The 13,752-nt window shown below is 36.4% G+C and overlaps 1 protein-coding gene across 1 annotated transcript in view; it reads left to right on the top strand.

Moving 5' to 3' along the window:
- Positions 1 to 1,994: 1,994 nt before the first annotated feature.
- The window catches only part of LOC149822023 (uncharacterized), a 47,034-nt gene continuing 35,276 nt past the window's right edge, over positions 1,995 to 13,752 (top strand). Inside the window, exons 1-3 of the mRNA XM_089980794.1 lie at positions 1,995 to 2,372; positions 4,005 to 4,163; positions 4,344 to 4,385. Of these exons, the coding sequence (XP_089836920.1) occupies positions 2,097 to 2,372; positions 4,005 to 4,163; positions 4,344 to 4,385 (477 nt within the window). The 5' untranslated portion in view covers positions 1,995 to 2,096. The remainder of the gene's footprint in view (positions 2,373 to 4,004; positions 4,164 to 4,343; positions 4,386 to 13,752) is intronic.

The following is a 13,752-nucleotide window of genomic DNA, read 5'->3' as shown; positions in this document are numbered from 1 at the left end:
AATCTTCCATTTTGTTATCTGTCCATGGTTATCAAAACCGCAAATGGTGATCAGATCTGGCAAGTATTCATCTTCTTTTAATCCCAATGCCTTTGCAGTTACTTTTGGGCAAATGTTGAGGTTGCTGCCTCCATCAACAAGCACATGCAGGCCGGTCATGCCGCAAGTCCTCACCACGATATATAATGCATTATCATGAAAAGTATGAGGTTTTGGCAAGTCCTCATCTGAGAAAGTGATAGGCGCATTGGTCATCGTCTGATTCATAATTTGTGTCATATCTTTTGGAGTGGTGCCTGACTTTACTTTAATTTTCTTCAGTAAATCATTTGGCATTTTCTGATGCTTCGAGGAATCATGAATCAACTCAAAGATTAATACATTGAAAAGTGTCGTGACTGGCTTAGCTCGCTTTTTCACTGCTTTAGAAGTCTTTGCTATGGATTAATAGAGATTTATAACAAACCTCTTTGTGTAACAATACACAATAGTACAAAAAAAATCATATTCAAATATTGAGATCGTCTTCACAGAAAATATGCTCGATTCAGTTTAAAAGACCAAAGTATGTTGAATGAGTTGATTTAATAAAAGAATACCCTATAAACTCATTCAACTTTGAGTTCTATCAACAGAGAGGATAAAATGTACAAGCTCTGATGAACAATGTTGTTAAAAACTATATTCCTTGAGTGACCGATCATGAGAGTTAGGAGAGAACACTATCAATTATTATCCTAGGTGCTAGATCCCATAACTTCTGCATAAGTTAAGATGCATCCCTATTTATTCTTACCTCTGAAGAATTCTCTTGGCTTACTCAATTTGTGGTGCGATATATAGATCTGGTTCTAGATTATAGGCTCATAACCCATAAGGTGGAACGAGATTGAAAAAAACAAGCGAGATTCAGACTTGCGGGCAAGTATATTCTAACTCAGAAAAAATGATGCAAGAGTAGAGTAGGAGACCCGGGTCCATAAAGATCAATTTAGATTCATTTTTATTTTAGATTTATATTTTGGTTTTTGTGGTTAGATCACTATATGATAGGGGATCCCATAAAACGCTGGGTGAAATTAGCAATCTCACTCAGAGTTTACAATCACAAAACCCACCCCACTGTACTGTAACTCAGTACAAGTGGAACCAAAAGAGGGGTGGGGTAGAGGTGGCAATCGGGTCGGGTTGATGGGTTGGCGGGTCGGGTCGGGTCAGCGGGTTAGAGGGTCAGCATACCTCAACACGAACCCAATCCGTTTATTAAATGGGTCAGCTGTGGCAAACACGAACCTGACCCATTTATTAAATGAGTAACCCGACATGACACGGTTAACCCGTTTAATAAACGGGTCGGGTTCAGTTTAAATGGGCGGGTCGGGGTTAGGTAAATGGGTTGGCGGGTCAGATTCAGGTAAACGGGTTGATCCGCCCACCTAACCTGTTTATTAAATGGGTCAGCCGGGTTGGCCAGTTGGCATACCCCTAACACGAACCTGACCCGTTTAATAAACGGGTTAGGTGGGTCAACCCATTTATGACTCAAACCCGTTTAAGCCAAACCCCAATCCAGCTAAGAAGCGGATTGGCAGGTTGTCTAGGTGGGGTTTGTCTCACCCAGCGTATTCACTCTCGTTAACCGGCAATCTAGGTTCAAATCCCATGGGTGTCACCCTCCTGCATAAGCCAAAGCTTGGTGACTCATGGGGTCGAGGAATTAGGCTGATAACATAGGATAGGCTGAGCCAGCGCGACTAGGTCTTTGCATCTGGGGCGGTTTAAAAGACGCCCTATGTTGACATATTACATATGCAACTGGTTTAGTTTTCGCGTCATTGTAACATTTGTTTGGCGGACCTTGACCCGATTCGTTAACTTCACCAAGCCGATCCATTTACTAACTGGACTAGGTCCACAACCAGATTCATTTCCTAAATCCCAACCCCTTTTCTCTTCAACCCTAAAAAAATTTGGCGCCCAAAATCTTCGAACCCTTACTTCCTGGGGTTTCCTCTCACAGAGAGGGAAAGTCTCTTTCTTTCTTCCTTTCGCCCCCCGTCGTCCATGGAGCGGATTTGCCGTATTCCGAGTTCCTGATGATCGCCACCGCCGCCATGAATCTCCAGAGATTTCTCTTCTTGAGGATCTCCAACGGAGCGTCCTTCGCATGGCCGCCGCGCCTCTGTATCCCCATTCGGCTTAGTTCTTCTTCGGCAAAGAAGCCTATGGGCGAAACGGCTGCAGCTCTTCAAAATAAACCGCGGGATGAAGATTGCCCGTCGTCGATTGACCGGGAGGGAGAGGCGTTCTATGTTGTCCAGAAGGGAGGAATCACGGGTGTTTACAAGAACTTCGACGATTGCCGATCGATGGTTCGTAAACTTGGTTTAGAATAATAAAGCGTTTTGTGTTTTGGGTTGCTGGTGCTCTTCTTTTGAATTATTGTCTGAGTTGCGACCTTCATGCGATTGTTATTCAATTCGCGTTGTGTTTTCGAATTTCGCTCATCGTGCAACAAATTGAGGTGCCTGCCTGCAGCATTGGCGAAGATCGAAAGCCTTCATTGATGTGCATGATCTAGTTTTGGAACCAGGGTCCATTCTTTTGTCCGTCATCGACTTTGTTTTATTCTTCGTAATAATTTACTTTCATCTTTATCCAGAGGTTTTTCCTACAATTTTTTTCCCGAATCAGAGCTTCTTTGTGTTGTTGGTACAAACAACCCTAACAATTGCAATTGCCATTTGTTAATTGAAAATGGCGTTGGACAATAAAAATATATCATCTGTAATTATTTATCTTCGGCATTGCTGAAACTTCTAAATAAATTACTGATTCTCATGGGATTTTTTGGCAATTGAAAATAGATCTGTGAACCTGTTCATTGTTGTAATTATCCAATGGAACGATCCTTTCGCACTTTTGTGAATTGATTTAGCAAACAATTTTGATGCTTAAAACATCAATAAGAGAGAATCCATTGTAGAGAATATGGCATTAACCATCATTCTTTTGCTTATGTTGACTTGACTTTTATCTCTCTATTAATCATCCAGATGCGATATTCATTTCCTTGCATTTTTTATGTCCATTCTGCGTGAAATTTAAAATTGGATATCGTTTTTACATAAAATCAAACACTCGTTCTGTCTTCATGAGGAAAAAAGAGAGGAAAGAATGTTAAAGGACTTGGACCTGGCATGTTTATGCTATATTTGATCTCGTCCGGATTGTCATGCAACTACTTAGTTCTTACTGGACTCACTTAAGAAGTCAGTTTATACATGAACCAAGATGCTTTGTGCTTTTTTTTTTTATTGAAACTCTTGCCTAAGCTCATCATAGGGCACCGTCCGACAACAGCAATGTGCCACTTGTGTTGTTGAAGGTGTCTGATCATTCTCAGGCACATATTTCTCCAGGTTGAAACTGTTTTAGAGTTGGATGGGTCCCGCAAATTGATGTCAGGTTTGGGTTTATCTGAGTTTGGGTATTGTTTTTCCATGTCAGATTTGAGTTTATCCAAGAGGTATGTGGTGGGCCTTAGCTGGCGTTTCTCAACTGGGTTCATCATGTCTGGCTTGAACCTAGGTAGGTCCAACTAGAGTCTGGACCAAAGACGAGTCATATAGGTGATTAAGGGTCAATGCTTGGTCCTCCTCCTCTCACATTGTTCAGTCTCAAGCATATTAGAGTTGCAACTTGGAACAAATATGTCAGCCTACCCTAGTAGGATTTTAAATAAGGTTGGAAACAATTTCCTTGTCTGTTTCTATTAGTTAAGAACAAATTTCATTCTGTTTATATGAGTTAAGAACAACTTGTTTTAAGATGAGCTCCCTCATATTTTTTTAAGTCTATCACACTTCTGAACTGAATGATATAGTGTATTGTCAAATTCTTGTAGGAGGATCATTTCTCTTTTAAGAAATTAAATTTCATTCTTCATATAAATTGCTTTTCTGAATTATGCAACACAAATTTGATTTCCTAGGTTTATTCAGGTCAGTGATCCAGCTTGCAATGTTTATAAGGGTTATTCACTGCAAAAGAAATCAGAGGACTTACTTTCTGCCCATGGAATGAAAAATGCATTGTATTCAATAAGTTCAATGGATCTTATGGCCGAGTTTTTTGGTGCTCTTGCACCTTGTCGAGATCTGGTATGTTTCTGAACTTATTTCTATAGATGTGGAAATGCCTAATTTTTTGTGTGATCTAAATGTTATATTTTTGTAACCTATTGTTTGCAAGTTTGCCTTATGTTCCATTGTGTGATCTGTAAATAATTTTTCTTAGTAAAAATATCTTTGTTTATTTTTCCTTTTGCTTTTTTGCATCAGGACTCTTTTAGTGTTGTCGGAGATTCCCATGGCCATAAAGAGGTTTGTCTTTTCTCTTGCTGTTGTTTTGTGAAGGCTGGCTTCATCTGTTGCTTTTATTAAGAAGTTAGAAGATGGTGGTGTTACTACACATATACTTCATAAAGGAAATGATCTGATACTCAGGCAAACAACCTGAGTTGGGACGGGTTGGTATCATCTGGTACTAACTGTGGTCTTGCTCAGGTGTTCATTTTGATTTATTAGTGTGTCATAAGTCCTTTAGATGTTATCAGCGTGTGCTAAATCCTTGAGATGCTTATTAATGTTGGTGGTTTTGGTAAATGTTTGAAATGCAAAATTTTGGGTAGTTTTTCTTAGCAGTGCTTGTCCAACTCGAATAATTTATGTGCAGTGCCTAGAGTGATCTATGTAATCTTGCTCAGGTGTTCATTTTGATTTATTTTGTTTTATTTATTAGTGTGTCATAAGTCCTTTAGATGTTATTAGTGTATGGTGAGTCCTTGAGATACTTGTTAATGTTGGTGGCTATGGTAAAGGCATGACATGCAAAATTTGGGTCATTTTCTTTGAAGTGCTTGTCCAACTAGAATAATTTATGTGCAGTGGCAAGAATGATCTCTCTCTCTCTCTATATTTATATATATTTGTCTATCTGTTTATATGTTTATCTACCTATCTATCTATCTATAACTATCTCTCTTGTTCCTCATAATTCTTCGATTCTTTCATTTCTCAATATGATAAAACTAGCATAACCACTCGTGATGAATTTATGTGTAGCATGCTATGTCACATGGGTGCGGGTGCGACACCTAGTTGGAGAATCTCTGTGACATATAGGGCAAAAAAATTTCTTGGCAATTTTTTTAAGTCTGAGAATTGGACCAAAATGACCCTGGGTGCATTGACCGCACCCAAGGTCGGGTTGAGCGCACCTGGTGCCGCACCCGCGTCGAGTCACGTCGACGCGGGTTCGGCACCTTGCTAGCCGAATCCCTGGGACATAGGTAGCATGGTCTTTCTTTCATCAACTCGGATACGTGTGTGTGTATGTGTGTGTGTGGGGGGGGGGCACCTGCATGCATGCATGTTTGTGTGTGCATGCATGTTTGTGTGTGCCTGCCTGTCTGTGTTTGTGTGCATGTGTATGCATGCCTATCTGAGTATGTGCACCCATTGCAGCATGTGTGCATATGCTATTAGGGATGACTGATAGGTGATTCCCTCTTTTGTCTGTTTATCATCTTGTGCTTTAAAAAATTTTCTCCCATGTCCAAATCCTATTTTTGCTTCTGCTTGTCACCAAGGTTCAACTCTGACTTCTTATCATGCTTTTTTTTTGTGAAACTGCTAGTCATCAGTGTTTTTCTTAAGGTTGATAATACGAGAACTTGATTTTTTTGGTAACTTTAGCACCATTCTTAAGTGTTAATAATGCATTCACAATCTTTAATAAAAAGCTTTCATTGCCATCTTTCTCCTTGCTCCATAATTCAGTTTCATCACACCATTCAAAATATTTGCAACTAGTTGGCTGAAACAATCAAAGTAACTGACAATAAGCATTATTCTGGTATCAATGTATATAAATTGCTAAAAAATAATATACAACATTACTTACATAGTTTTGACATCAAAAAAATAATCTATTTAGATTTTTTGATGTGCTTGACTTGCGTATTGGTGCAATTAATCCACATTCACATCGAACTTCTACCACTTTTGACCATGCATTATGCAATTGGTCAGCTTTTCGTGGTCGACATCTAACCTACAATTTCCATTAAAGCATACATATAAGTTAAATAACACTTAATAACAGTTAATCTCAAAAATGTGAAAAAATAATCTATTTATATTTGCAAGGCTCATACCCGAGAAGACGAAGCACTTGACTCACCACTAGAGCTCATTTGTAAAAACTCAATCCAATCAATAAGCTTTTCTTTGATACTCTGCACATGAAAGTTGCAATGAAAATTGACCCTGGATACTTTATCTCTAAAGAAGGAATATTAACATGATTAAATGTGTAAAAAACAAGATAAACAAATGACAACCTACACCATATCTAGAGCACATAAATAGAAGTTAACAAAATTAGCTTTCTTGTTATCCACATGTGCAACAATACATTCAATATAATGGAAAGTGAGCTCATCAAAATCAATGATTAGCCTTGGAAGTACAATAATATTAGTCAGTTAAGTAAACTCAAGTTATTAGAGGATCATACTGAAAAATTGAAAAAAATAATCTAGATCCAGTCCCTGAAATATAGGTTTAGATGGTATATGGATAGATGAATGTCAACCCTGATCTCCAAGTACTTGTCTGAGTTGCTAAATGCAGCACAGAACCAACCCCAGTTGACATAAGGCTTGATCCTACTCAGTCATCTCAACAACATATAGTTGATACTTTTTCCTTTATGGCCATCTCAATGGAGCTCTTTATTATCTGATAGTTTGGAAACATACCAATGGATACAGGATACCAGGATTTTACTAAAAACATTACAGATATGACCAGTGTTGTGAAAAACGTTGAGGCGTAGCGAGGCGCTCCACCAAAATCTGAGGCAAGGCGTAAAGCGTAATCCTCAATTTTTTTTAAACTTTAAAAAACTATAAAAAATATCTAAAATTACAAACAAATAAAAAATGCTTTATTGATGAAGCAACAACCAACAAGAAATGAAAAATCTCAAATAAATACTGAAAAATATGAGATTAACATGTAAAAGTAACATTAATGCAATAACTTGATCTACATAAGTATCTAAGAAATAAAATATGCGCATTCATTCAATAAAAAATTAACATTAACAACGAAATGCATATTAGCATTAACAACATCATGTCATAATTAGAAAATGCATGTTAGCACTAACAACCAAATGTTAATATATTTATCCAAAACTCTTCAAAATGAGAGTGTTAACATTCACAATTGCAAATGAAAGATAAAAGAAAACATATAAATGTCCATAGCCCTATGATATGAATTAGGGCCTAGGCTCTTCTTGTGTCTCGTCTTCATCAATATCTAAGTCTTCAATGTCATCATCTGAGGAATCCATATAAATAGGTTCTCCTTCATTTTCATTATCTGATTCTTCATCATCTGCACTTTCTTCCTTCACATCCTCGATTACTTCTTTTGCTTTTCTTTAATAAAAAATCATATATTAAATACTTATTTTATGTAATTAAAAAATATATTTATATTCATAACAAGGTAAAAAGAATATAACTTTACCTTGATCTCTTGAAGACCTGTCTTGCCTAGAACCACTTTGTGAATCATGAGGTGAAGTGACTTTTTCAATAAGCACATGCTCAATGACATTTATGTCGAAGTTCAGATCCAACCATGAATCCTCCAACCAATTGAGATTACTAGGCAACATAGGATCTTCCTTCTCCACAATCCACTCATCGTCTGAGTCTATATGATTTAGACATATAGGGTCATTGATAGTCCTCCTTCTCATATTTCTCTTTCTTAATTTTATATTGTATATTACAAAAACCAATAAATTCATCTTCTCTTGTTCAAGTCCATTCCTCTGTTTTGAATGCACCTATAATTACAAATCATTAGTAATTAATTATAAAAATGTATTTACAAAATAAAATACAAAGTCACAAACTAATGAGATAGTACTTCAATTTCTCTCACAGCTCGATGCAATGCACATCAAACTTAAATTTCGAATTACAAAATTCATCAATTCAGGATTTTCTTGTCCAAATGAACTCCACCAATCAGCTGCATTCAAATAAAACAATAAAGAATTGATAAAAACATTAAGAATGCCACAATTAACAAAAAACATAAAGAAAATATTAACAAATAACAACATAATTGCAAACTTACTAGGACTTTTTAATTTTTTTGTTGAACCCTTTTGCCTTTTTAAATGTATCGATTTGTGTTGTAATTTTCAACCGAACATTTGCATTAGAAACCAATTTTTCAACACAATCATAAAAGCCACTCATAACTTCTCCATCCGGGTTGAAGTTGTCAACATAATGAAAATGAGGATTTAAATAATAGGCAGCTGCATGCAAAAGTTTATGAAGTTGCAAGTCCCATCGTCTATCAATGATATCCCAAATAGGTTTATATTTTTTTTCAACATTGTCAACGTTTGAAGCAATTTTTTCCTTTGCTCTATCCATTGCCTCCTACAAAAATCTTATAGGAGTCTCATCTGCATTCACTAATCACAATACTTTCATGAGAGACAATATAGCTTTAATTGCATATGATATGCCAACAAAAAACTTAAAATCATTAATAACACTATAAGAAATGTTCTTAGCATCAGACTATGTCACAGGGATTCGGCTAGCAGGGTGCCGCACCCGTGTCGACGCGACTCGACGCCGGTGCGACACCGGGTGCGGTTAACCTGATCCTGGGTGCGTTGATCGCACCCAGGGTCATTTCAGTCTATTTTTTTGGATTTAAAAAAAAAATTTGCCCTACGAAATGGGCTACGAAATTTTAAAAAAAAATTCTGCTGACAGCTGCTTGCTGTTGCTCTTGTTTTATAAAGGGGCACTTGTGTCCACAACATCTGACGAGCTTTGTTGGCATCCCATGCTATTCCTGCCTCCAAACAATTAATTCACAACTTTGAAAAACATACTGTTAACTTGGAAATGATGATCCATCTTCCTCAAAAATTAAAACCAAAATTCAAGAGCCTTTTGAAGTCTTTATCCTTCAACCATCCAGATCCTTTTTCGTCAAGGATTTTCTCTCTCCATAATAAATGATAATGGTGGTGGTAGCCTTGGTGGCTATTAGTATTCACTTTTCTTCTGACGAGATGGGTGCTCTAGCCGTATCCTTGTGTAGACCTCTCTTTTCCACATGTCAAATCCAATAAATTTCTTTTAGCTGTCATGTGTGTGCAACTGTATATAAAATGAAATTTGAAGAACCCTAGACAGTGGCGTGGCAGTGGAGCCGTAGGCCTCGTGAAGACTCTCTCTCCAACAAACCACATCAAACCTTTCGCTTATATTTTTTTTCGTGAAGACCGGGGAGTTTCAGACATGATTGAATCATGACAGTCAACAGAACGCAACAGGCTAGGTCGATCAGATTGCCAATCCTTTCAGTTCATCAATTTTGTCCCGTTGCGCCAAAGTACACAACAAGCAGAACGCGGGTAACAAGTCTTCAAACAATCACACAAGCAAAAAAAACTGGACCCCGACCCGCACCGAGGGAACCCCCGACCCCCTTCTATATATATTTACATTTTTGCCCTTATCGCGCCCCGCACCCGAGTTTTTTTTGGAAGTGCCGAATCCCCGCACCCGCACCCATGTGACATAGGCATCAGATTTCATAGATGATCTAAAATTTGAAGACAAGAACATCGACTTCATCTCTTTCTTATAACATTCAATACTATGAAGCGCGAGATATGTTATGGCAAAACGAGTGACGGCTGGACGTAGAAGTTTTTTCTTTTTTGTAAACTTTCTCGTCAAATTTAATACTCATGCATGACTATAAATATATCTTCTAATTATTGTTTTCTTTTCCACTGTATCTTTAAAAGTTGATATCTTTTCAATATATTGTAACATCAGATCCAAACAATGCGCCGCACATGGTGTCAAAAAACATATTTTTTTCTACTGTTAACATATTCCCAGCTACCACATAATTTGGTGCATTATCTGTAATAAATTGCACCAGATTGTTTTCACCAACTTCTTTAACTTCTTCAAATAATTTACACAAATTTGCTATAATGAAATGAATTCAATCCAATAAATATTCAAGAACACACTGATTGAATAATCACACCACCCACACAAGGGTCAAATAACTTTGTTATTGCATAGAGACTCTCTTAAAAGAGATAAGAATACAAGGCCACAAGAGGCCTATTTGTAATACATATGAAGGTAAAAGGGGGCAGTCCCATGTGGCTGTTGGGGCTGCGCCCAACGGTCACATTTGTGACCGTTGGGGTAGCTCCAACAACCATATGGAGCTATCCCATCATGAAAAAGACAAAAAACTAAAAAGTAAAAAAGACAAAAAAATAAAATACACAAAGAAAAATAAAAATATACACTTATTCAGCGAAAAGATCGAAATACCCTTGATGGGTATTTCAGTTTATATTCAAACTCATGGTAGAACAATGTTTTTGCTAGGCGCTTTCCTTCCTTTAGGTAATATTTGGGTTTCTTAGTTTTTTGCTTTTTCCAAAGCTTCTAATTCATTATTCATTGCCTTAATCCATTCTTGATGATGTTTAGACTCATGATAAGATGTTGGTTCGGAATATAAGTGTATGGCCATTAGGCGTGATCTATACCTTGGTTCAAAGGAATTGTAGGATACAAATCTACTAGGGGCTTTTGAAATTCTTATGAATTTTCTAAGACTAGAAGAATCTACTTTTTGATTTTGGGAATATCTTTCTAAAGCACATGGTGGATGATTTTCGGTACACTGAGCATATATCTGTATGTTATTGTGAGATAGGTTTATATTATTAAGACTCTCATTCACATTCTCATTTGGATTATGTGTGTCTTCATTTTCACTATCATGCATGTCATGAATAATTTTACACCTTTCATGTTCATTGACAAGGTAAAAAAGGAACAAATCACAACTTTTTTGGATTTTTTTCTTGCTAAAATCAATTTCATTTTCAAGAAAAGTGACATTTTGAGAAACATACAATTTGTTTATTTTAATGTCATAACATCTATGTCCCTTTTGGTTTTCAGCATAGCCTAAAAAACACAAGGGATTGCTTTTGGAGAAAGTTTGTCATTCTTATTGATAAGAACAAAGCATTTGCATCCAAAGATCCATAACCTTTTGTGATCAGGAGATGTTTTAAAAAGTTTTTCAATAGGAGAGATATTTTCAATGTTTTTTGAAGGCATTCTATTTATCAAATAGACTGCCATAATGGCGGCTTTGGCCCCAAAAACTTTTGGAACATATTTAGACACAAGAAGTGTTCTAGTGGTCTCAATAATGTGTCTATGTTTCCTCTCGGCTAGTCCATTTTGTTGAGGAGTGTATGAATAAAATTTTTGATGAACAATCCCATTTAGGCCAAGATAATTTTCGAATTCTTTTGACACAAATTCTCCTCCGGCATCGGTTCTAAAGATTTGAATATTAGTTTTAAATTGATTTTTTATATAACAATAATTTTTTTTTAAAATAATCAAATACTTTCGATTTTTGTTTTAGAAAAAATATTAGTCATCTACAAACACAACATAATAGGATACACGCCGGTCCTCATACATCCGAATGTACTAATTCAAATCGGTTTTTAGTTATAAAATGTCTTGGTTCAAAGAGAAAATACTTCATTTTGGCAAGAATGCAATTTTCACACACAAAATCTCTTTCTTTATATTTTGAAAGAAATAAAAACAAGTGTAATTTGGTCACACTAGGATATCTTAGTTTTTTGTGCCAAATTTTTATATCTTTATTTTGCACAAAATTATAAAAAGTTCGTTTTGATAACTCAAGATTGTTCATGACATAGAGATCTCCTCTTCTATGACCTCTTCCAATCAACTTTCTGGATTGAAGATCCTGTATTAGACAATCATTAGATTAAAATAGTACTTTGCAATCATAGTTCATAATTTGAGAAATCAATAAAAGATATAAATTCAATTTTGGTCCTACTCTAATATTTGGTATGTGAAAGATTGAAGGTTTTTGAAAAATCCCCAAACTTTTGATTTTCAAGGATGTCCCATCGACAATTGAAACATATGAGTCATTTGGGTTAAAATTACATTCGGATAATATAGACTCATTTGGAGTTATATGAAAAGAAGCGTCAGAGTCTAGGATCAAAGAGGTCTTACCATGGTCACCACTTGTGGATATAACCGCTCCCGAAAAGGAGGGAGCTTGAGTTTTAAGCACTGGTTGTAGCGCCTCCATTAGTTGAGCCAAAGAAAGCGAGCCAATGCATTTGGAGTCGTCTATATCATTCATTTCAATCGAAGCAACTCTTTTGTCTTCTTTATGATCATCCTTCTTTCTTTTGGGACAAAATGGCTTGATGTGTCCCGGTTCATAACAATGATAGCAAATTATTTTTTCACCCATTTTGTATTCATGGTCACCCCTATTTTCATTCCTTTCATAGTTGTTGGGGTTTCTTCCATTCTCATTTTTTACAAAAACGAGGAGGTTTGTAGCTTCTAGTATGATTATCGGGCTTTGACATGACAAGCACAAATTCTTCATCTTTTGAAGCAGAAGGCTTCTTCAATCTATTTTCTTCCATAGTCAATTGTTCAAGAGTTTCTATTATGGATGGTATATCTCTTCTATGAAGGAGAGCCGACTTGATTCCTTCAAATTCGAGTCTATGCCCATTAATAAATTGGTAGAAGTGCTCCATTTTAATTTGGTTTTCACGGAGTTCTACATCTTGCGGGCAATACCATTTTGGCTCAAGAAGAGCCAATTCATCCCAAAGAAAAGAGAGTGCATTGTAGTATTTCCTAATGCTCATCTCTCTTTGAGTCATGGTTCTTACATTGTTTTGAACATTACATATGTGAGCAATATCTTTAAGACTATACATGTCTTTAAGATATTTCCGCCCATCACTAGCGAAATCAACTTTCGCCAAACTAGAACACTTGATGTCCACACTATTGATGAGCCATCCAATTATCTTGGAATGACCCATCATTTCTATCTTTTTTCATAATCAGAAATGACTTTAGCCATTTCCTCTCCTTGAAGAGCAACTTCCTTCCCATTCTCAATTTTTGTAAGAACGAGTTTATGCTTTTTTTTGGTACCGTTCACCAAACTCCTTAGTCTCTTTTTCCATATTTTGTGCTTTACTATGGATGCTCACATCACATAGTTTATATTATTTAGGCGTACATGAATGAAGACTATTATTTCCCTCTTATTCTCCGTTTCTTTATAATGTGAAGAGAAGAGATAGCGAAAGAGAGAGTAAAAAGAAGAGAAAGAGAAAGAGAATGCAATGCAAGACTTGCTTGAGAGATGGTGCACTTTCCGATGCAACAATCCACGATTCGTTGTATTCGCCAAGCTCACGATCCTCCCCTTGATGTTATCATGATCTTTCCTTTAAAAAATTGCTTTTGGAACACCAAAGCTTTGATTCCATGTAATGAAATGAATTCAATCCAATAAACATTCAAGAAAACACTTCAATCAGGTATAATACTGTGAAAATCTCTACAAAAAGAGATTGTGTGTAACACCACAATACAAGAAATACAAAGTGTGCACAAAGGCACAAAGGAGAACACTTACATGTGTATGAAGACACGGATACACATGCACAAAAGCATGAAACAAAATGAACTTCAATTCATAA

The sequence above is a fragment of the Nuphar pumila genome, chromosome 11 (assembly GCF_984573655.1).
Source record: "Nuphar pumila chromosome 11, dmNupPumi1.hap1.1, whole genome shotgun sequence".
Classification (NCBI taxonomy): Eukaryota; Viridiplantae; Streptophyta; class Magnoliopsida; order Nymphaeales; family Nymphaeaceae; genus Nuphar; species Nuphar pumila.
Note: the sequence above shows the minus strand (reverse complement) of the source record. Positions and strands in the feature narration are given on the sequence as shown.